General features: G+C 37.7%; 1 protein-coding gene across 8 annotated transcripts in view; it reads right to left on the bottom strand.

The window, feature by feature from the left end:
• Ggnbp2 (gametogenetin binding protein 2) overlaps positions 1–24,576 on the bottom strand; it is a 36,473-nt gene that overhangs the window by 1,714 nt on the left and 10,183 nt on the right. For 5 of the 8 annotated variants that reach the window (XM_048446721.3, XM_048446719.3, XM_085695595.2 and 2 more), the window contains 11 exons: positions 24,167–24,420; positions 21,742–21,840; positions 17,572–17,697; positions 17,370–17,483; positions 8,914–9,123; positions 7,775–7,949; positions 4,783–4,977; positions 3,097–3,244; positions 1,623–1,748; positions 1,388–1,536; positions 216–464 (listed from right to left, as the gene is read on the bottom strand). In XM_048446721.3, the coding sequence (XP_048302678.1) occupies positions 216–464; positions 1,388–1,536; positions 1,623–1,748; positions 3,097–3,244; positions 4,783–4,977; positions 7,775–7,949; positions 8,914–9,123; positions 17,370–17,483; positions 17,572–17,697; positions 21,742–21,840; positions 24,167–24,420 (1,845 nt within the window). The remainder of the gene's footprint in view (positions 1–215; positions 465–1,387; positions 1,537–1,622; positions 1,749–3,096; positions 3,245–4,782; positions 4,978–7,774; positions 7,950–8,913; positions 9,124–17,369; positions 17,484–17,571; positions 17,698–21,741; positions 21,841–24,166; positions 24,421–24,576) is intronic. The other 3 variants (XM_048446717.2, XM_048446718.2, XM_048446723.2) reach the window with 3 other exon arrangements.

Here is a 24,576-nt window from a genome sequence, read left to right as displayed (position 1 = left end):
GCCACTTGTTACTCTCCCAACTGGTCTAACTTTAAGACAAACAACAAGACAATGTGCTCCAGAACAGTCACAGAAGACATGAGTGGGAGAACAGAAATGAAGTCACCAAAGGACGATGGAATGAATACCTTTCATTTCTTAACCTCTCTCTGCTCCCTACCTAAAAGCTTCTAATATCTCCCCCAATTCACATTAAGGTATCATGAACTACTTACAAGAAGTTCAACTAAGCTCTTGGCACCTTTTCCAGAGTCAGGAACAAATGACATTTCTGTAGGTTCTGTGAACTGTGGTACGTTTTTCCTATGGTCAAACCAAGGCAATGGCTGCCCACCCTTCTCAGCGCTGCAACAATTCTCAGGATGTGCATCTTTGGTCTTGTCACGGTGAAACACTGTGTGCATGGTGTTTCCTGAGGTCTCTCGATTACCTGGATCTGTAATACAGCTTCCAAGTTTTTGGATCTGAAACCAGGGCAAGAAATTTCCCAAGGAAAAAAGGGGGCAAAAACAGTAGCAGTTATTATTCAAAAAAAACCAAAAATTTCCAGGTGGCTAGTGAGTTTCAGGTTAGCCTATGCTTCCAGACAAGACAGTCAAGAGCAAAACAAAAGATCTGCAGTCAAGTTTCAAGTCTTGAGAAGTAATACTAAATAACAGCTGCAGCTGATTTACAAGACACTTACCCCATTCCAGATGATATGCTAACCTGTTGTATGAATGATCTTACTTCATCTTCATAGAACCTAAAACACAGTCTATTATCCTCACTTTTGCAAACAGAAAAACTAAATTTATTAGTTTTTCAAGATTATATAGCTAATTAAAATGATAGATTCTAGAGAGATGGCTCAGGAGTTTAGAGCACCTAACAGAGGATCCAGGTTCGATTCCCAGCACCCACATGGTGACACACAGTCATCCAAACTCCAATTCCCTCAAGGAACCCTGTATCCTCTTCCATCCTCTGCAGGCACGAGGTACTCAGACATACATGAAGGTAAAACATTTAAACATGTAAAATAAATATATCTAAAGGAATTTTCTAATAAATTATGAAGTAAAGTAAAAAGTATTAACCAGATCTGTGACTTGTGACTCACTTGAACTTCTGGACAAATAAATACTTCCTCCCCCATATTCACACCCACAAGATGAACAAGCAATGGAACTATATAAAACATTTAAAAAAAAAAAAAAAAAAAAAGACAGGGTTTCTCTGGCTGTCCTGGAACTCACTCTGTGGACCAGGCTGATCTCAAACTCAAGAGATCCACCTGTCTCTGCCTCCTGAGTGCTGGGATTAAAGGCCTGCACCACCACCAATTCAAGGAAAATAGCTTGTTTTTCGACTATAAAAATTACTAATTACAAATTAACACACTTACATGTTCATCGCATTTCAACATCTTGCTTTTCTTTTTCTTCTTTTTATTTTTTCCTTTTGTATTATTTTCTTCAGAATTTGCCCAACATTCAACACAACTATCACCATCATCTTCTTTGTCTTCACAGTGATGAACACAGGAATCTTCACCTGCAAAAATTAATAACCCTTCCTATTTATGATGTTATATCAGCCATGTGGTAGATACTAATTAGGAATCTTAAACCCGAGCATACCATGTTCATCATGGTTACAAATTCCCTCAGTGCAGGCAACATCTGAACCTTCTCGAGAACCTGTTTCACTTCCTTCCATGCTAGATGAATATCCACAATCACTACCATTACAGTGTGGAGATACGCCTGAAAATAGAGCAAGTAAAAATAAAAATTCAGAGTCCAGAGAGAAATATCAAATCTTATTGCCTACAGCAAGTAAGTAATGAAAATATGACTAATATTTACATGTTTTGTTTCTTATAAGAAAAGAAATATTAGGGGGCTGGAGAGATGGCTCAGAGGTTAAGAGCACTGACTGCTCTTCCAGAGGTCCTGAGTTCAATTCCCAGTAACCACATGGTGGCTCACAGCCATCTATAATGAGATCTGGTGCCCTCTTCTGGCATGCAAGCATACATGGAAGGAATGTTGTATATGTAATAAATAAATAAATCTTTAAAAAAAAAAAAGAAATATTAACTATCAAACAAAACTGTATGGTACTTTTGAGGTGATAACGCAACTTTATAATTCTAAAGGTGGTGGCAGTGTACACCTTTAATCCCAGCACTTGGGAGGCAGAGACAGGCATATCTCTGAATTTGAGGTCAGCCTGGTCTACACAGCGAGTTCCAGGACAGTCAGGACCACTAAGAAATCCTGTCTCAAAAAACAAAATCAAATTCTAATTCCAAAAAAAAAAAAAAACAAACTTCTTAAGAGTACTTATACTTAAAAGAAAAATAGAGACTTGGGGTTTCATTTGTTTGTTTTATTGGCGGCAGGGCTGGGGGCGAGGGAGGTGGATATACTGGAAAGATGGCCCAATGGTTAGCAGCAATGGCTGCCCATCCAAAGTACCTGGATTCTATTCTCAGCATTCACGCGGCAGTTCACAACTATCTGTAACTCCAGTTCCAGGGAATCTGACACCCTCACACAGACACATATATAGGCAAAACACCAACACACATAAAAATAAAAATAAAAAAATCATTAAAAAAATAGTTTTGACCTCCTGGTTCTGGGATTAAAAGCGTGTACCACTATGCCCAAGAAAAGTGGTTTTTTCCTTTTGAATTATCTTTTTAAACTTCTGTTCTTTATGTACATTACACCCTGAACAGTTTCCCCTACCTCCTCTCCTCCCAGTCCCCCGTCCCAGATCTACTCCTCTGTTTCTCTTCAAAAAAAAGTAAATAATGATGATGATGATGATGTTGTGGGACTCTCAGGGATATCAAGAGAACACAGCATAAAAAATTACAATAAAACTAAATACACACCTTCCTATCAAGGCTGGACGAGGCAATCAGTAGTCTAGTCTACATTAGTGTTCAAGCAAAGGCAAAAAAGAATCAGAGGCACCCTCCACTCCCACTGTTAGGAGTCCCACAAGAGCACCAAGCTACACAACCATAACGTATATGCAGAGGACCTAGCTCAGACCCATACAGGTCTGAGTTATTTTTAAAAATATTTATTTACTCACCTTTCTTTATTTTAGGGGACCCCAAAAGATTGCCACTGCTAGGACAGGTACACGCTGTATTTTCGTTGGTAACAATCACTTCTACACAACTATTACCATCTTCAGTGCTGCCACAGGCTTTGCAGCTATTTTCAATGAAGTCTGTTTCCTTTGAGGATGGACATTAAGAGACAATAAAAAGATTTACTTCCATAAGGGCTAAATTTTAATTTCTAATTAATTAAGAAGCAGTTCTAAGATTAAAAAATGAAGAGTATCCATATGGAAAAAAAAAATCACTGCAACTAGCCAGAGGCTCATTTCTGTAATCCCAGCATTTGAGACAGGAGGACTGTCCCAAGTTTTTGAGAAATGGTTTCTCTATGTAACCCTAGCTGGACTAGAACTCACTATATTAATGAGGCTGGCCTGGAACTCACAGAGTTCCATCTGTCTCTGCCTCCTAAGCGCTGGGATTAAAGGTATACACTACCATGCCAGGCTACTGCTGCAAGTTTAAGGCCAATCTGAGCTGCATAGTGAGTTCCAGACTAGCCTAGGCAACAGAGTGACATCCTATCTCAAAAATAAATAAAAAAATAAAAGGGGGGGGGCAGGTAGTGGTAACACACACCATCTGGCAAACAGAGCAGAGTTCTGTAACAACTAGGGCTACACAGAGGAAACCCTGTCCCGGAAAGAAAAATGAGAAAAAAAGAAAGAAAAAATGTACTAAGCTACTTCACAATAAACCATCAGAAAACAAGAGTTATCAAAAAGGGGATGGATGGAGGGGGGGAATCAAAGCAAATAAATAAATAATACCTTCAAAAAAAAGTTAACAGTATCAAACAAATTAGGTTATCAACACTCTGTGTCTTCTTACCCCAAAGGAGTTACTACAATGCTACTATGTTCCTTTTCACTGCTAATCAGCAATGGTGCCTTAGTAAGTCAAGAGCAACACAAGTGAAATATACAGACGTCACTGTATCCTTTCCTTGTTAAACATTAAGCAAAAATCTTCTGACACATACACAAGCTACAAGAACTCTCTGAAGGAAATCTTTCCTATTTGAGCTGCAAGCTGAATTAAGAACAATAATTTCACTTCAAAGAATGATTGAGACAAACTATGCTTATTCAAATTTGTGTATTTAGCAGGTTAATTCCTCAAAAATGAATAAAGTCAATTTGTCACTTAAAAAAAAAGACAGGATTTGTCATCCATAATTAAAAGGGGGGAAAAATTCCTTACATTTTGAAACAATAGCCAAAATGTTGAAAACTTACTTTTTTCTGAGAAATACTATGTTCACATGGTATTTTTTAAATCTTATTTAATTAATAAAGTAGGCTTATGGTTTGAATTATCTTTAATTCCTCCAATTTAATATTTATTACAGCAAACACTGATTAAGTACAACCCACAATAAGTTTGTGAACTTTAAGAGATAGGAGATTCTAAAGTTGAGAACTGGTCTAGGTCATTCACAAAGCTAATATTCCATATTTTGACTTTGCTGTAGAGAGATAACTATCCAACACACTGCCTTTATAAAACAAACGCATGCACTAAATATTGTGGCTCACACATGATTATGGGGGAAAAGTCAATACACAAATTACAGGAACTCGTATCTAGAAAAGCAGAGTAAAATACCCAAATCTACAAAGTCTTCCTTCTACCCAAAGCTGCACACACACCTTCTCTTGGCTTACTGCCTTTTCATCTGTTGTGTGTAAGGAAGTAGGAATATCACACACACACTTATTTTTTCGTCTGTTCTTCCGTTTCTGGCGTTTCTTTTCTTGCTTGAGTTCTCTAACTCGTTCTTCCTCTGAAAATTCCTCACAAAGTTGTTCCAAGCGGCTAATACCTTGTACTTTTTCCACAGTCATCTATTGTAAAAACAAAGGTGAGTGTGAACATCAGTCATAATTTCCTTCATCTTTCCAAGGGAATTCTCACTTTTAAATATCACAGACACACAACTAGTACTTTATGCAGTAAATTCAGACAGTCTCCATACAAATCTTCAAGTTTTGCTTGTTTTCTGAGGCAGTCTCACTCTGTAGCTCAAATTGTCCTTGAACATAGGGCACTTCTGCAACAGTATTCAAGTGCAGGAACTATTATACGTGAGCCACCATGGACAGCAAAAACAAATTTCAATTTTAATTTTTCTTTGCAGTGCTGAAGATCAAACTGAGACGTCCACATGCTTTAATATTTTAAATGATAATGTCTTAAAATTGACTCAAGAAGTTAATGAATAGTTAGTTGTACATTAAAAGAAAAAAACACACTGCTATTCAAGTCAGCAATATTCTAGTTTTACTTATCCATATTATATATACTAAGATATATCCCTAACCTTTTTTTTTTTTTAATTGTAGGCTTTCATTAGAGAATGGATCCCCTGGAACTGGAGTTACAGGAGGTTATGAGTCACCACATGAGTATTAAAACTGAACTTGGGTCCTCTGAAATAGTAAGCTCTTTTAACTGCATAACCATCTCTCTAGCCCCAATCACTCGTTTACTTTTTAAACTATATGTATATAGGTGTTTTGTCTGCATGCATGTCTGTGTACACCTGGTACCATGATCTCCAGAGGAGTATCAGATTCCCTGGGACACTGGAGTCACAGAAGGTAACTCCATGTGGATACTAAGAATTAAACCAGGTCCTTTTGAAGAGCAGCAAGTGTTCTTAACTACTGATCCATCTCTCCAATACCCCATTTATTATATATTTATTTACTATTATCATCATTATTTGGAAAGTCTATGCAATCCTTAAAATCAAGAACTTGCTATGTAGACCAGGCAATTCTTGAACTCACAATGCTGAGATTGAAGGTGTGCACCACCAAACCCAGCTTTTCCACTTATTCTACGTTAAAAGACTATATAACCAAACTAGATTATCTGATCTCAATGATACAAACATTAAAAACATCTGTTTACCAAAAGTCACTACAAATTTTCTCAGACTCTTCAGAATACTTATGATTTTTATGGATGACCTTCTGTAAATGGTTTCATCCTATTTTCAAAAGGACAAGCAACTCAAAGGGTTACAACCATCGATTTATATATCTAATATACAAAACAGTCATTAACCAAATACACATGTTCCATGAATATAACTGAAAGATGACCAAATCAAAGGCAGCATACATCATAGTAGCATTACAAATACAAGCTTCCAATGCTCTTTTAAAGCAGCCCCTTTTTTTGTGTGTGTGGGAATTGAACTCAGGTCCTCCTGAACACTAGGCAAGCATTCTATTACTGAGTCACGGCACAAGCCCCTAAACAGGGGTTCTAAACCTGGGGGTCAAATGACCCTTCCACAGGGGTCACTTAAGACCATCAAAAAACAGATATTTACATCATAACAGTAGCAAAATCACAGTTTTGAAGTAGCAACTATAATAATTTTATGGTCGGAGTTACAACATGAGGAACTGTGTTGAAAGGTCGCAGCATGAGGAAGGTTGAGAACCACTGCTCTAAAAGTAGTTGCTTTTTTTAAAAAATTTTTTATGTATTATGCATACAGTGTTCTGCCTGCATGTATCCTTGCAGGCCAGAAGAGGGTGCCAGATCTCATTACAGATGGTTGTGAGCCACCATGTGGTTGCTGGAAATTGAACTCAGGACCTCTGGAAGAGCAACCAGTGCTCTTAACCTCTGAGCCATCTCTCCAGCCCTCTAAAAGTAGTTTTTACTATCATATTATATTTGCTTGTTTGTCATCAGACAAACTAAGACTTGTGAAAATTTTCTAACTGTTCCTTTGCTGCCTTTCCATTAGCTCTACTTCAGAGCAGCAGCATTTTTCTTTGTTTTTTTCCCATAAGCAAAGTCTCACTATGTAACTGAGACCAGCCTTGAATTCATAATTCTCAATCTGTAGGAAGTGATTCTCTCCTTCTACCATATGAGCCCCAGATATCAAACTGGACAACTGTTGTTGTCAGTCTTGGCAGCAATTGTCTTTAGCTGCTGAGCCAGCACCCCTGCTCCTTAGCAACATCTTTTTAACTTCGGTTTTCCAATGAAAACCAACACTGAAAAAAAAAAAAAACAAAAAACCAGGACCAAAAAGGAAAGAAAACCCCACTAACATCTAAATTCCCCTTCCCTCAGACAAAGTCGCTATCAGTGAATATCGGCTTTCTGAGGCACTGTGGCTCCAGTCCAACCTTTTAATCAGGGATGGCAGCTCATACCTAGAATTCTAGCATTCAACAACCAGACAGGAACATCACTGCAGGTCTGAGGCCAGAACAAGACCACACAGAAAGACCCTCTTTAATCCCAGCACTCAGGAGGTAGAAACAGGCAGATTTCTCTGAGTCTGAGGTCAGCCTGATCTACAGAGCTAGTTCCAGGACAGCCAGACAGCCGAGTTACAGAGAAACCCATAAGAAAAGAAAGAAAGAAAGAAAGAAAGAAAGAAAGAAAGAAGGGAGGGAGGGAGGGAGGGAGGGAGGGAGGGAGGGAGGGAGGGAGGGAGGGAGGGAGGGAGGGAGGGAGGGAGGGAGGGAGGGAGGGAAAGAGAAGAGAAGAGAAGAGAAGAGAAGAGAAGAGAAGAGAAGAGAAGAGAAGAGAAGAGAAGAGAAGAGAAGAGAAGAAAGATTAGGCCATGACTAATAAATCCCAGTCAGAATTCACTGCTCTTACCTCAAAGCTCTTACGTAAAGCATCAACACCAAGATAGAAGAGCATCTGCCATGTTTGTTCTTCAGCCCGGAGTTTTTGCCAGATCCGATGCAGTCGTTCATAAAGATGAATTCCCAAGCAGGTCAGAACTTCTTCTTGAGCTATATCTATTGTCTTAGCATGCCTTTCTCTTCGCCTATTCAGACAATTCAACATTAATTCCTAATTCCTTAACTGAAACAATAAAACTTGAAAATCCAGCCAGTCAGCCTGTCTCTGTCTCTGACACACACACACACACACACACTTTTAACCACTGAAAAATGTACATTCAAGAACTGAATTCTAATATTGGTAAAAGTAAGGTAATTCAGGAAATGGCTCTAAGGAAACGGAGCCATTTTAGAACCTAAAGAAGTCATGGAAGTATGTATTCTCATAGTAGACATGGTAGACTCCTTTCAACTTCCAGTTATAGTAAAATTTAAGCATTTTTTGGTAAGTTGGTTTGACAATGAATGGGGGGAAGGCAATTCCAAAGTGATTCAATCAAGACAAAGCCTTCTAGTGCCAGTCTAGCAGTAGTATTCACAGTACTATAGTGAGCTTCTAAATTTAACAACTAGCTAAAAACCAGTACTCAAAAGAGAGTTGACATAAACCCAAAGGGAAAATGGGTTTGATGTATAACTATGAATAACTTAATTCTAATTTCATTCTCATTACAAAGCCAGAGATATTAATTTAGGCTGTTCTATCATTTAATAATGAAATAATAATATACACAGTCCATGAATTACATTCAAAAAAGCACTTAACTCCCTGTTGCAAAAACCTAATTTCTATGCAAAAACCACATTGAGAATAAAATCTAGACACAATAAAGCAGGATGCATGAAGAAGCATTCTCTTCAATCATTTTCAAGCAAAAAGGATAATCCATAGTAAAAGCCTACCTCTTCTCCAGAAATGAGGAGCAGAGGATTAAACCAAACACCAGAATACTTTCCCCATAGTTTCATTCAATTAAGAAATCAATCTTTACAGGACACCTTAATCTGTATATATATCTTATGTAGTGAGGCAGAGGTGACAGAAACAAACTTTGAGTAATAAAATGAAGCAAAGCGCTAGATAGCCCATTCTAGCAAACTACATACTCATACCCTCCTGCGAACTCTGGCTCAGCACGACCCAAGAGATGTGCAATGAAGTCTGTTTCACAGCAAACATGTATGTGTCGCTCATGTGGACAGCACCGCAAGCCTTCATAAAGTGCAGCACAGTAGCCCTTCTCTTTGCTGCAGTCAAGTTCACCAATGAGGATATTGTATGCTCGGAGAACTTTATTTTTGCAATCAGTGCAAAACCTGTTAAAAAAACAAAAACAAAGAAACTCTGAAATTAAGAACGAGGTAAGACTCCAGAAGCAGATGGATCTTTTGTGAATTCAAAACCAGTCATAACTATAATAATAAAAACAAAATAAAAACATACATGTTAAATGCAAATTTAAGGATTACATGGAATGCAGCATTGTCGACTGGAAATGATTTTAAATTGAAGAAGGACATGGGCTATGAGTAAGGCAAATATATGCATGCTTCATAAAATACATGTGATCCTCCTGCCTTCAGAGTGCTCAACTAACAAGTATACAATACAATCACCATGATCTACAAAATCTGGTTTCTCTAGTTTTGAATCGCAAAACAAGAAAGAACCAGGATAGGCTCTAAGCAGAGTCTCACTGTGATAAACAAGAAAATTCTGACTGACTTAAATTCATTTCTCAAATAAATTCTGTAATCACCTGCACCCATGTGTACACATCCATGGCTTCAGTTTATGAAGATGATTCATGACCAAGATCTCTGCTCAACACTCTATTCTTGCCTGAAGGCTATACCCATAATGTAAATCCATGTGAGACGCTGTGCGACTCCTAGTAGACAACTCCTTAAACTCAGTGTTCCAAGGCAACGTCATTTTCTTAGTTCCAACTTCTTCCTAGTGCCTACTATTAAATATGGAACCAGCTAGTATAGCTGACTTTCACTGTCATTTCATTTCAGTGTACTTTCTCCTGGTTTAAGTTGCCTAAATTATTATTAGTATTATTATTTCAAGTACAGCATAAAAGAGAGAAGAAACATTTTAACAACAAAAAAGATGGCTCTAGGATTAAGTGCTTCCTGATCTAAGGACCTGAATTCAGAACCAGCATGCACATTGGGTAGTTTACAAATGCCTATAACTCCAGCTATAGGAGATCCAATGTTTTCTTCTGGCCTCTGTAGGCACCTGGACTCATATGCACATAACCGCAGACATACACAGAACTAAAATAAAATATCTTAAAAAGAGAACAAGGGGGAACTAGGAAATGAATCAGTGAGTAAAGAGCTTGCTATGTAAGCATGAGGACCCACATAAAAAGATGAGTTTGACAGCATGCACGTATAGCCTAGAGCTGGAGGGCAAGAAAGAGAGATCTGAGGCTTACTTGCTAGTCCATCTAGCAAAATGGCAAGCTCCAGGTTTAGGTTCAGTGAGAGACCTGCTTCAGAGGAAGAAACTTTATCAGCCTCTTCAACCACTCGTCTATACAGGTATTCTCATGAACAAGCGCATCTGTATACACACGCGCACACCAGGGGTGGAGGAGGCTCATTACACTCCTTAGGCCATTCCTGAAATCTTGAGCTTGTAAAAATCTTCCTGCTTCTGCCTCCCCAGAAAGTGGAAGGAGCAGTGGCTATAGGCACACACCAACCTGCCTTTTATTTCTGCCTTACGCTTCTTACTGTTTTATTTATTCTTGCAACTACCATGTAATATTTTTACTGCCTTCAGGTCTTTCTGTCCCCATAAAAGATAATCATCTTTTTTTTAAGGAAATATATGTTAAATTAGAGGATTTTTAAGCTTACGAGGTTAGAAGGCAGTGAAACTGACAAGACTCACATTAAATCACTCTACTTCACTAATGCTTTGAAAATGATCATGGGGAAATTTAAAAATTAACTCAAGATAGATTGAAGACACAGATATTAAAACCTAAAGACATAAACCTCTTAGAATACAGGCAGAAAATATCATAGCATTAGACTAGACAACAATTTCTTGGATATGGTATCAAAACACAACGAAAGCAAAATATACTTCATTAAACTTAAAAACTTCTAAGCTGGACTGGAGAGATGGCTCAGCCGTAAATAGCATTGGCTGCTCACAACTGTCTGTAACTCCAGTTCTAGGAGATTCAACACCCTCACACGGACATACACGCAAGCAAAACACCAATACACATAAAATAAAAATAAATCATAAAAAAAACTTCAAGTAGCAAAGGAAAGCTGGAGAAATGACTCAGCAATTAAGAGTACTTGCTGCTCCCAGAACTGGGGTTCAGTTCCCAGCACCCACACAGCAGCTCACAACTGTCTGGTTCTAATCCCAAGGAATTTGACGCCTCTTTTAACGTCCATGAGGCGCCTGCATACACATAATGAGAACAATCTACTAAAATAAATAAATACTAAGAAAAAAAATGAGGAAGCCTGGAGGTGGTAGCACACACTTTTAAACCCAGCACTGCGGAGACAGAAGCAAAGAGATATCTCAATTTGAGGCCAGCCTGGCCTACAGAATGAGTTCCAGGACAGCCAGAGCTACACAGAGAAACCCTGTCTCTAAAGACCAAAGAAACGGGCTGGAGAGGTGGCGCAGAGGTTAAGAGCACTGACTATTCTTCCAGAGGTCCTGAGTTCAATTCCCAAGAAACCACATGGTGGCTCACAAACATCTATAATGAGATCTGGTGCCCTCTTCTGGTCTGTAGGCACACATTCAGACAAAACACTATATACATAATAAATATCTTAAAAACAAACAAACAAAAAGAAACAAAAAGAGTAATAAGCCAGTGGACAAGCAACCACAGAATCAGGGAAAACATCTGAATAGGAAGTAATATCCAGAATATAAAAAATTTCTATAAGTTAAATATAGTGATTTACACCTGTAATCCCAACACAGAGGAAGCCAAGCCTAACGTACAGATATTGGATCAATAATACACACACACACAAACACACTCATATATAGATATATAAAATAGACAACTACATATATAGGCAGGTATGTTTCTTAAACCAGACATAGTCATGCATGCCTATAACCCTAGCATTAAGGAGTCAGAAACAGGATTATTCCAAATTCAAGGCCAGCCTGGTCTACAACTCAAGTTCTAGGCCAAACAGGCTACACTATGTTTAAAAAAAAAAAAGAAGAAGAAAAGAAAAGAAAATCTCAAAAGAATCCCACCTCTTAGCTAGACATAGTGGTGTACACCTTTAGGCCCAGTGCTTGGGAGGCAGAGGCAGGCAGATCTCTGAGTTCCAGAACAGCCAGAGATACACAGTGAGATTCAATCTCAAAAACAAAACAAAACAAACAAACAAACCAATCACCTACATACTCCCCAACATTTGAAACAGGATTATCACTATGTAGCCCTGGCTAGTATGGGACTCACTATTTAGAGAGCAAGATGGGATCAAACATGCAGAACAGAGATCTACCTGCTTCTATAATCCAAGTGCTGGGATTACAGACATGAACTACCATGCCAAGTCCAAAAAGAAACCCAATTAAAAAAATGAGCAGGTCTGTGGAAGCTCATAAGGCCCCTGGGTTACATATTCTCAGAGATGATATACACATGGCCAGTACACATGTGAGAAAATCCTCAGCATCACCAATACAAAGTCAAAACCATAATTAGTGCCCTCACTCCTACTAAGATAGTTACTATCAATAAACCACAAGTGAAACAAACACCCAGAGAAAAACCAGTGGTAGTAGGAACGTAAAGAAATCACTGCTGCATGCTGTGGGTAGGAACATTAAAAAAAACACGCTGTAATCAATGGTGCATGCCTTTAATCCTCAACACTCAGGAGGCAGAAGCAGGTGGATCTCTGTGAGTTCAAGGACAGCCTGGTCTACAGAGAGTTTCAGGTCAGTCAGGATATATAGCGTGAGAGCCTATTTAAAGAAAAAAAAAAGTTTAAAAAAAAATTAAAAAGACAGAACACTATGGAAGCCTGGATGGAGGTTCCTCAAAATAAAAACTGCAGAGGCAGGTGAGATGGCTTCTTGGTGAGTAAATGTGCTGATTGCTGCCAAGCCTGGAGACCTGAGTTTAACTTTTATGACCCACATAGTAGAAGGGAACTAACTTCTAGAAGCTATCCTCTGACCTCTGCCTACATGTAGCATGCTTATATCACACCAGTACAAATAGATAAAAAATTTAAAAAAAAAAACCTACTCTATGATTAAGAAGTCACACTTCCAGGAATAAATTATGTATATTTGGCAGACCCACATTCACAATAGCAATATTCACAACAGCCAAGATTGTAAATGATCTAGATGTTCATCAATGGATGAATAAAGGAAATGTGTTCTATATTTGGACATTATTCAGACTTTTAAAAGGAGGGCATCTGGGTATATGGTGGTATGTGACCCTCATTATTTGAGAAACTGAAACAGGAGGAACACTTGTGCCTAGGAGTTTGATGCCAGTCTAAGCAACACAGCAAGACTTTATTCCAAGGAAGGACAGAAGGACAGAAGGACGGAAGGATAGAAGGACGGAAGGACACAGAAGGATGGAATGAAAGGAGAGGGTTTGCAAAATGGCTGGGCGAGCGTCACAGTGTATGTGTAGAGGTCAGAATAAAACTTCCTGGAGTCAAATCTCTCTCCTTCCTCTGTGAAGGTTCTGGGTTATCAGGCTTTACAACAAGCAGACAGAAACAGAAGAGAGTGAGACAGGAAAGGAGGGGGGTAGTATATAATAAGGCCATTTAGAAACCAATTGAAACAGATTACACCTCAAAAACTGAAAGGAAGCTGTAAGAGCTGAGCAGTGATAAGGATCTGCAAACACTCTTGACATGTGTCACACTGTCAAAATATCCGAAGAGAACTTCACTATGTCGTCAGTCCTCACAATTTAACCTAATCCCAGAGTAAACCCTGTATACATCCTGTAGTTATTTTTGTCTTAAAAACTGAGGCATAGGAAGCCTGAAAGATGGCTTGGGAGTTAAGAAAACATTTTGCTCTTACAGAGGACCCAGGTTTGGTCCTCAGCACCCATATCAGGTGACTAATGGCTGTTTGTAACTCCAATTCCAGGGAATTCAACGCCCCCTTCTGGCTTCGATAAACACCTACACACATGTGGTATGCAAACATACATTCAAATTCATACAAATATATATAAAATAAAAAACCCGACATGACTCGTTGTAAAAGTGCTTGCCCTGAAGTCCTAGCACCTTGAGTTCAAACTCCCAAACCCATGTAAAGCTGTAAAGAAAAAAGTGAGTCCAAGTTGTCCTCCAACCACCACACAGGAGCTGTGGAATTGCGTATCCATGTACAGCTATTAGTATATACACAAAACAAAAAAATTGCTACGAAGTTTTAATGGATAGAACAAATTCTATGCAAACTCAATTTATCTTTTTTACATATAAAATTTTACTAATTAAATTTTCTTAAAGTATTTATAAAATACTCAGTATCTCCTTATTAAAATAAAACCACAGATTCAACACGATACCCATCAAAATCCCAGAAAAATTCTTCACAGACCTCGAAAGAACAGTACTCAACTTCAGATGGAAAAGCAAAAAAACCCAGGATAGTCAAAACAATCCTGTACAATAAAAGAACTTCTGGAGGCATCACAATCCCTGACTTCAAATTCTACTACAAAGCTACAATACTGAAAACAGCCTGGTATTGGCATAAGAACAGACAGGAGGACCAATGGAACTGAACAGAAGACCCAGATATCAATCCATACATCTTCAAACATCTGATCTTTGATAAAAAAGCAAAAAAATATCAAATGGAAAAAAGAAAGCATATTTAACAAGTGGTGCTGGAAAAACTGGATATTAACATGTACAAGAATGAAAATAGACCCATTATCTATCGCCATGCACAAAACTCAAGTCCAAATGGATCAAAGACCTCAACATAAAGCCAGCCACATTGAACTTTATAGAAGAGAAAGTGGGAAATACACTTGAACACATTGGCACAGGGAACCACTTCCTAAATATAACCCCAGCAGCACAGACACTGAAACAATTAATAAACGGGACCTCCTGAAACTGAAAAGCTTCTGTAAAGCAAAGGACACGGTCAACAAGACAAAATGACAGCCTACAGAATGGGAAAAGATCTTCACTAACCCCACATCAGACAGAGGTCTCATCTCCAAAATATACAAACAACTCAAGAAATTGGTCACCAAAAGAACATATAATCCAATTTTAAAAAATGGAGTACAGACCTAAACAGAGAACTCTCAATGGAGGAATCTAAAATGGCTGAAAGACACTTAAAGAAATGTTCAACATCCTTAGTCATCAGAGAAATGCAAATCAAAACAAATCTGAGATTCCATCTTACACCTGTAAAAATGGCCAAGATCAAAAACACTGATGACAAATTATGCTGGAGAGGTTGTGGGGAAAAGGGAACACTTCTGCATTGCTGGTGGGAATGCAAGCTGGTACAACCCCTTTGGATGTCAGTGTGGCGATTTCTCAGAAAATTAGGAAGCAACCTTCCTCAAGACTCAGTAATATCACTTTTGGGTATATATCCAAAGGATGATCAATTGTGCCACAGGACATGTGCTCAACTGTGTTCATAGCAGCTTTGTCATAGCCAGAATCTGGAAATAAGCTAAATGTCCCTTGGACCGAAGGAATGGATAAGAAAAATGTGGTACATTTACACAATGGAGTACTACACAGCAGAAAAAAAAAATAACAACTTGAATTTTGCATGAAAATGGATGGAGCTAGAAAACATTATTTTGAGTGAGGTAACCCAGACACAGAAAGACAATTATCACATGTACTCACTCATAGGTGGTTTCAAAACATAAAGCAAAGAAAGCCAGCCTACAAACCACAATCCCAGAGAACTCACACAACAATACAGACACTAAGAAAGACTTACATAGATATAATCTATATGAAAATTATAAAGTAGAAAAAGACAAGATCTCCTGAGTAAATTGGGAGCATGGGGACCTTGGGGGAGAGTTGAAGGGGAGAGGCAGGGAGGGGAGCAGAGAAAAATGTAGAGTTCAATAAAAATCAATTAAAAAAAACCTAAAAATAAATAAATAAATACATAAATAAAATAAAACCAAAACACAGGAAACTTCAGAACATTAGTTTGTTATACAACCCCAAAGATACCTTCTAGATAAACCGATTCATACTTAAAAGAGATAGGATAAACATTTTGTATTTAGTCTCCTCTCCCAAATCCAAAAAATCAATACACTGTCTACTTTTTGATAACCAACCAAAAAGACACAAATGAGAAAGTTTGTAAGTAAAAAAAAAAAAAAAGGAACTGAGTATGCAGTTCATTAGTTTTGTTGCCATTTAAACACCAATTTTGTTAACACCTGCTTTTATAATTCTTGTTTTTTTAAGTGAAAGCAAAGTCATTATCTATTCCCAAGTCAAATGTAGCAAATTTGTAACAACAGCACCGGCCCCAATAACAATGCAATCACTAGACGGTTCCTTTACCAGTTCCTTTCCTTTCCTAAAGGATTTCGAGCACTTAAAAAATTCCTTTGTAACATACTCTAAAAAAAAAAAAAAAAATTTTGAGGTTACATGAAACAAATACATTCTAACTCTATTTAAAGGCTCTGACAAACAGAGGAAATATTTCAAATTAGGAAATGAAAAGCTTTTTAGGTGAAAGCCAGGTCACTCGTATCCCAGGCTGCCTTGAACTCATGACCATCTCGCCTCTACCTCCCAAGTGCTGGGATTACAATCTTGTTCAACCATGCCGAGTTTATGCTGGGTTGAGGATCTAACCCAGAGCTCATGCATGCTACAACTCTAGGTCAAAAAAAGCTGCTAATTTAATTTTGAAAACACATCAAATATGATTAATAATATATCCTTCCTAAAGTGATTAACTATACCTTTAATATATTCAATCCACTCATACCACTCATATTTCATGAAAGACCATCTGGAACAACCAATAAAAATTACCAAAAAAAAAAAAAAAGACAAGAGAAACAGGAGAGATGGTATCCATGGTGAAGAACAAGCACTACTCTTGTAAAACCGAATTTTGATTCCCAGCAACTATGTCAAGCAGCCCACAACTGCCTATAACTCCAGCTCTAAGAGTCCCAACAACTCTGGTCTCTCCAAGCTTCACGCACACGCACATTTAAAGATAATAAATACTGGGTGTGGTGGCCCATGACTGTAATCCCAGCACTCCAGGGCTACCCTGTCAAAAAAAATGCATAATGATAATAATAAATCTTTAAAAAGAAGAGATAAGAAGGCTAACACTCAAAAGCACCTCACTGAGAAATTAACTACCCTGACCTCTATTGCCAGATATTAACAGGAAGAATACTGGAATACTTTTATACAAAGGAAGCTATTGATAGGCTACTCTGAATGACTGACACCTAAGATACCCTCCCCACTATATCATAATGAACTCTGCACTTACTTACCTGTGCTTTCGCAGATATGTTTCTAGTGTTTCTAAGAGACAACTGGAGTCAATTAAAACTACTTCATCCCTGCATTCCTGGGACATTAGTTCCCATACATCCATCCAACATCCTCTGTAAGAAGAGTTAAGTATTAGTGACAAGGAGGCATATATAAGGTAAAAGATTTAAAAAGGCAGAATAAAGGAGTGCTTTGTTTTACCTGGCTGTTCCCTGGAAAGGTCCATAATGGAAAATGATCCTACACTTGCTGTCCTTCCTGTGGTCTTCACTACTTCTCTTATCTGTACTTAACTTCTCTGAACTGACACTGCTACTGCTCCCTTCACTGCAGTACAGTATGGTACAAAGCTTAGTGACACTGAGATAACCTGAAGAAATCATTTCTAAGGTCTATATTAAAATCATGAATTCTTTAACATATTAAAAAATTAGTAAGATAACTCCACAAATTTGAATAACAGATTACATATTTAATCTTAATACATTGTTATTTAATGTGTTTCATATGTTTACTTCAAACACTTGACTATCAAGTTACTCGATATTATTTCACATTATTTACAGTTATAATTACAGAAACTGGTTTATATGTTGAGTATTTTACAAGCAAATACACTTGAAATGTTCTAAAGCCAAAATGGTACTTAAGAAGTTATAGTCTTTTCACCTACTAAACATGGATCAATCTTTAAACAATTGAAAATTCCCTATTTAATGTGATCATTAAATGATTATTATTTAAGGCATTCTTATTTACAGTTAGCCAATGGTAACAAAATTTATCTACCTTCACATTTCCAAGTAGCCATGAAAATCATGTATTAATCTAACAAAAATACATTAAGTTTATGCTTAATGAACACAGCAGGCCAAGATTCACACACTATACAGTCTAAGTTAATAGGAAGTACTACACACATAATTTCTTTAAACTTACTGAGAATTTCCCAGTCCCTCCTCCCCAACTAGTTTCAGTGTGCCATTGGTCATGCATTTTGCTGTGTGGCAGTTGTGCATTCCTACAGAAATGTCTAGATTCCAGTCAAGAGTAAGTCTTCTAGATTTTTTGCTAATCCTGAACTGGATCCTGCCTGATCTGCAGGTCTCATTACAGTCCTAGAAATTAAATGTCACACTTGCTTAAGATGTAATAACCTGAATCTTTTCAGAGCTAAATAAGTATTTCTCAACTCCTGGCTTAACATCATGTCATTATACAATCCAGTACTTTAACCCCACTAAAGGGGAAGGGTCAAACCAAGGTTCAGGTCTACCTACTCTGATAGCAAAACTTCAGCTCCTGATCTATCTTGCATGTTAAATCCTCTCTCTCAGTTCTCTATTCCTCTTTGACAGTCAGGTTTAAGTGACCTCCCACTGAGATCAGATCTAGGCCTTATGCCTCAGGTGATTCAAGACAGGCTTCCTGAAAAGTACTCTTTCAAAGTCACTTCCTCCTCCTCCTGTACTTTCCACACATCTAACCCACTACAATCTTGTATTCATCTTCTGTCCACTCCAATCTAGACTCTGCTTCCACTCAACCACCAGCTCTGCTCTTCATCAGAGCTGTTAAACCAGTGTCCACAATGGGGTCCTCAGTGACTCAGGAACATTCAATACAGCTGACCAGACCAGCTTCCTCCTACCCATTTGGCTATACTTGCTCAATTTTCTGATTAGCAGCTTCTGTTGCACCATTAACCAGAATCTCCCAGCACTCTCTGCTCTTGCACATAATTTTACATACCGTTTTCTTATACTACCTTACCCTCAATCACTAACTACTGGCCTACAAGTTTGACCTGGATCTTTCTTTCAGATACCAAACTTCCAGACAGAAAATAACTAGGATTTACTTGCACAGCTAAAAGAACACTCAGTAAAGATGACTGAATCACTGCTCTTTATTAAGCTGAAACCCAGGGAGTATTCTTTGAAAAAAAAAAGGGGGGGGGGACATAACAAAAACCTGAGGTTAGGAAACAGGAAAAAACATAAAATGAGGACTTCCAACAGCAAACAACTGTGGAAGCCTTTCAAGGTACTCTACCTACTCCAGGCATCCTGACTAAACAGACTATAATCAGACTATCTACATACACTGGGGAATAACCAAAGCTATATTAGCAAAGTCACACTCCTTAAGATCAACTAGCTCCATTTATATTCATTTCACATTCAATAAACAATCTTCAAAAAACTGACTTTCCATGTATAGAAGTTGTACCTAAAAGGGAACATGAAGGTTGCAGAGATTTATTTTTTCACTTGAATGCTACAAGATAGGAAGATGTAGCTACTTATCCATTAAATAGAAGTAGATATCTGATTAAGCAGAGTAGAAGTTAGAACAAAACAGGAAGAACTGGTCTTCACATAAAATAGCACTGAGAACAGGTATATAAGATGCTGGGCTATCTATTGTTTTTTATTAGTCCTCAATAAAGTACATGCATAAAGAGGCTAAAGTGTAACTCAGTGGTAGAATACCTGACTAGTACTCATGTGTGAAACCCTGGGTTCAATCCTCAGAACCACAAAAAAGAGAAGAGAAACAACAAAACCGAAGATAAGGACGAAGAAGAGAAGAAAACAAAATCAGAAGGCAGGCCTTTTCTGACTATACCATACTGCTTAGCTCATTTTCTAATGGGATGATTGAGACCGAAATGAGCATTTAGAGAGGAGTCTTCTATCGAACGATACTGACAAAAACGCGTACTTAAGACAGATGAAGAAGCCAGTCCATGCCCGCTATCTCAGTACTAGGGAGGTACTGACAGGATCAGGAGTGCCAGGTAAACTTCCACTATTACAAACTATACAGAATGTTCAAGGCCAGCCAGGGCTGCATGACTGTTTTCAAATAACAACAAAATTCCACAAGAATGCAAAATAACTTACTCAGGAGCTACTCTAGACTATAAAGACCCTTGTTGGTTTCATAGTACCCTGTATTTAGATACTCTGGAATATACAGCTCTTGTTTAGATTCTACCGCAACAAACCAATGCAAAAAGATACTGTTAGGCACAATAAGGAAATCTTGAGTATCAACTGGGTATTAGATAATTATAGTTAACTCTGTTGTTAATATAGTTAATGCCCATTGTGGGCATGAAAATGTTCATCTGTTTTAAAGATGTATGTGAACAGAGAATAGCAGGTGCCTTGAACTTTTCTTAAAATACTTCAGCAAAGAAAAAGGTGGATAGATGGGTGAAACAAATGTTTCAAAGTTTGGTAAGCACTGAATCTGAGCAAGGCACACAGGATGGGAGGAGTGCCTACAGTCTCCATTTGTGCTCAGAAGGCTGAGGTTGGGGATCACTTATTAAGTCTCTACTTCATGGTCTTTCTACTTCTCTGCATTTAACAGCTTTCTTGATTTTTTTCATTTTGCTTATTTTTGAGTCAGGGTCTCACTATGTAGACTTGACTAGCCTAGAATTTGTTATGTAGACCAGGCTAGCTTCAAACTCAAAGGGATTCACCTGTATCCATTTCCAAGTGTTGTGCTACACACTGGGCCCTGATAAATTTTTTTTTTTTGGTTTCCGAGACAGAAAAACCGTAGCTGTGGAGCCTGTCCTGGAACTTGCTCTGTAGACCAGGCTGGCCTCAAACTCACATAGATCCACCTGTCTCTGCTGCCTAAGTGCTGGGATTAAAGGCATGCACTACCAGCACCCGGCTGATAACATTTTTAAAAACATTATTTTTCCTGGGCATAGGAAGACCTGGGTATCTGGGTCTTTATGTTAGGGAAAATGTCTGTAAGACGGTTCCAATGACATTGAGATATTTAAGTGAACTTAGAACACTTTTATTTCACCTTATTCTCCTCCAAACAAAATTTTCTTTAAAATTCCCTTTAAATTATCCTCCCCAAGTAGTTATTAAAGGCAAATCGGCAAACAACTGTGGCACTATGCCAGGAAATAGGGGCAAATCAGTATTATACACTAAACCAAGAAAACTGAAAATTAATTATACAAATACACACTACCATAACTTATTAAGGCTTTTTAAAATCCTTAAACTAGAAAACCTAGAAATAAGACAAAAATAATTTAAACATGATAGTTACAGATCAAAGAATATTACTACTTTGAAAACTTTAAAATCAGTGACATAAATTTCTCAAAAAATTCCTTGTAAAACACACTTAAGGGAAAAACTTAAGTCAGTAACCTTACAGTGTCAATGCAGAAAGGTCAATAGAAACCAAGAACATGTTTATTTTGACATGTCAGAATGTAATCCAATTAACACAACTAGCAATGTATTATCATTTTTGCTGAATATGACCAACATTTATATACTTAAACATCAATGAAGCATTCTGGTATTTACTTCTACTTACCCCAAAGGTTTAGGCTTGTGTGTATCTAAGGAGTGCAACTGACATCGCTTGTTCTTCTTACTTTTTGGAATAGCATCTATCATATCATTTAGTTTGGACCTAGTGAAAAATAAACCATTAAAAGTTTGTTATTTCTCTTTCAAATTTTGAAAATCTCTATTAGATGCCCTTTTGTGAGAAGTATATTTAACAATATTACAGAGACATTACCTATTCTGAACATGTCTTCAATAAACTCTTACGCAAAGCTGTTTACACTAATTTTTCCCTCCCCATTTCTAGTCAGTCCAGCTGCAAGAAACGTACTTCAATCAATGCCTTCTTTCCCTAGACTATCACTCTTATTCTGGTACCTACCATGTGTCTGACACCCTGACATTTTAGAGACTGCTTACATGACTTTCACCTTTGTTCAAATATTATACAAACACATACTATCTTTGAGAGGTCAACCACAAAAATTTTGTATGACTATACAATGTTGGGCTGGCAAGATGGCTCGTGGGTAATGGAAAGTGGCTGCCAAGCCTGATGATTTGGGACTCACATGAAAGGATAACTGATTCCCTAAAGTTGTCCACTGACCTTCACACAAGCTATTCCATGTGAACGCACACAAATAAATGTAAAACATATAGTGAATGTATATATACAGAATAAATATATGCAATGTGTAATACTGCTACATACAATATACATCCAACCAATTAGCAAAGCTTGTCAATTAACTTTTATAATTTTCAGATATATCTACAATCCTATCACTTATCTCCCTTGTTGAACCCACCAATCCCTAGTTAATCAATTACAATTTTCCAAACGGTTCCATAGTGTGCCACCATTGCACTTTACATTAGAATTCACTCAGCAGCAAGAGTAATCCTTTTAAATCATAATATCAAATTATGTTATTCCTCTAAAGTTTCTTTCTTTTTTTTTTTTATTTTCTCCAAGCAGTTAAAATCCAAAGCCCTGTCAGAGCTATAGCTCAGAAGTAGAGTACTTGCCTAATAAGCATGAGGTCCTGGGACCAATCCACTGAACTTCAAAAATGAATAAAAATAAATCAAAAGTCTCTACCATCACCTCCAAACTGAAGAGCCTCTGAGTTTGGTCTTTTAATACCTTTTCTTATTGATACTTAGTAACTGACACAAGAAAATACTGTTGATATCCAATTAAAATCTCTAACTTAGCATATATAAAAGAACACTGAAAAACTTCTGCCTAGTCTTGCCCATCTCAGTAAAAGGAAATCATCTGTTATACTTTAAAAACAAACAAACAAAAAAACTGTTAGCCGGGAGTGGTGTCGCATGCCTTTACTCCCAGCACTCAGGAGGTAGAGGCAGAAGGATCTCTCTGAGTTTGAGGCCAGCCTGGGCTACAGAGTGAGTTCCAGGACAGGCTCCAAAGCTACACAGAGAAATCCTATTGCGAAAAACCAAAAATAAAAATAAATAATAAAATTTAAAAACCAAAACTATTTTAATTACATTTATATATGTATGTATGTATGTATGCAAGTATGCAACTGGGAGAGTTCAATCACAAGTGAAGTTCAGAGGGCAACTTTTGGGAGTTGGTTCTTTCCTTGAACTGCGTGGGTCCTGGTAAGCCATTAGTCTTGACAAGAAGTATCTTGATTTGCTTATACATTACACCGCAAACCTAAGAATCATTACAGAAGCTATCCCTTCCCTTATTAATCTATACAAAATCCCCAAAATATTTCAGGATCCTATCATTTCTTAGTGTCTTTATCACCAGTAACCCAAGTCACTTTCCCCATTTATCATTAAACAACCTATTCCTCCAGATATTTATACTTTGCACCCTCTTCACTTTATTCTCAACACAAAGGTCACTGTAGGCCAAATTTCAAGTCAGACTGTTTACTCATCTGCTCACAACTCTGCAAAGCTTCCCGTCTACTCAGAGTAAGCACCTCAGCACGACGATGAGACACTGCCATAACTGAACTTTTATCACTGTCATCATCAGGCTCCAGCCAACACAGTCTCCTTGCTGTTCTTCAGACAAGTCAAGAAAACGTTAACCTCTGGCCCTTTATGCTTGTTCTTCCTTTTGTACCTTCATCCAGACAGACGGAGGGCTCCCTTGCTTACTTTACTCATCTATTATCAGAAGGGCATTCCCAGACCACACTCTTCATAGTCATTTAATCCACTCATTTTCTTACTTCTGCCCATCTTACTGTTTTCTTTGTAACTTATACTCAACCATTTATTTGCTTACTATAAATACCTCTCTCCACACTAGAGCAGAAATTAGAAGTTACTCAATAAAACTGTTGAGTTCAATCTTTACCCTAGAGAAATTTACAGGAAAGGCCCCACTCTTATCAAGTTGTTTAAAATTAACTATTTTATTAATAAGTTGTTTCTTAATTAACTATACTTACCCATGTACATAAAATAATGTATAAAGTTTCTTTGCATCAGTCATGCAGCTTCGAGTCAGAGATAGCACTCCCTTGGGCCCTACTGTCAGAGGTTCAAGGGCAGGATTTCCAGAATCTACAAGCTGAGAAAAGAGGCGTTCCACACTGCGCCGACAACCAACACATGGAACAAGCTGAGAAAGTGCACTCAAGACTTCCCGGGATGTTACCACCATGGCAATACTTAGATCTTGTTGCTTAAGCATACTATGTCGCTGAAAGTAAAAAAAGATGAATACTTCTTAAAACATAAAATTACTTTTTCATTACTGTTTGGCTTCTATACTTGGGTTTAAAAAAAAAAGGCCTATCTTACCTATGTAGGAGCCTGCAATGCTAGTGTACATGAATATAATATGTTGAGTATGACA

This window comes from Myodes glareolus, chromosome 9, assembly GCF_982192425.1.
Source record: "Myodes glareolus chromosome 9, mMyoGla1.1, whole genome shotgun sequence".
Lineage (NCBI taxonomy): Eukaryota > Metazoa > Chordata > Mammalia > Rodentia > Cricetidae > Myodes > Myodes glareolus.
This window is presented reverse-complemented; position numbering and strand designations above follow the sequence as displayed.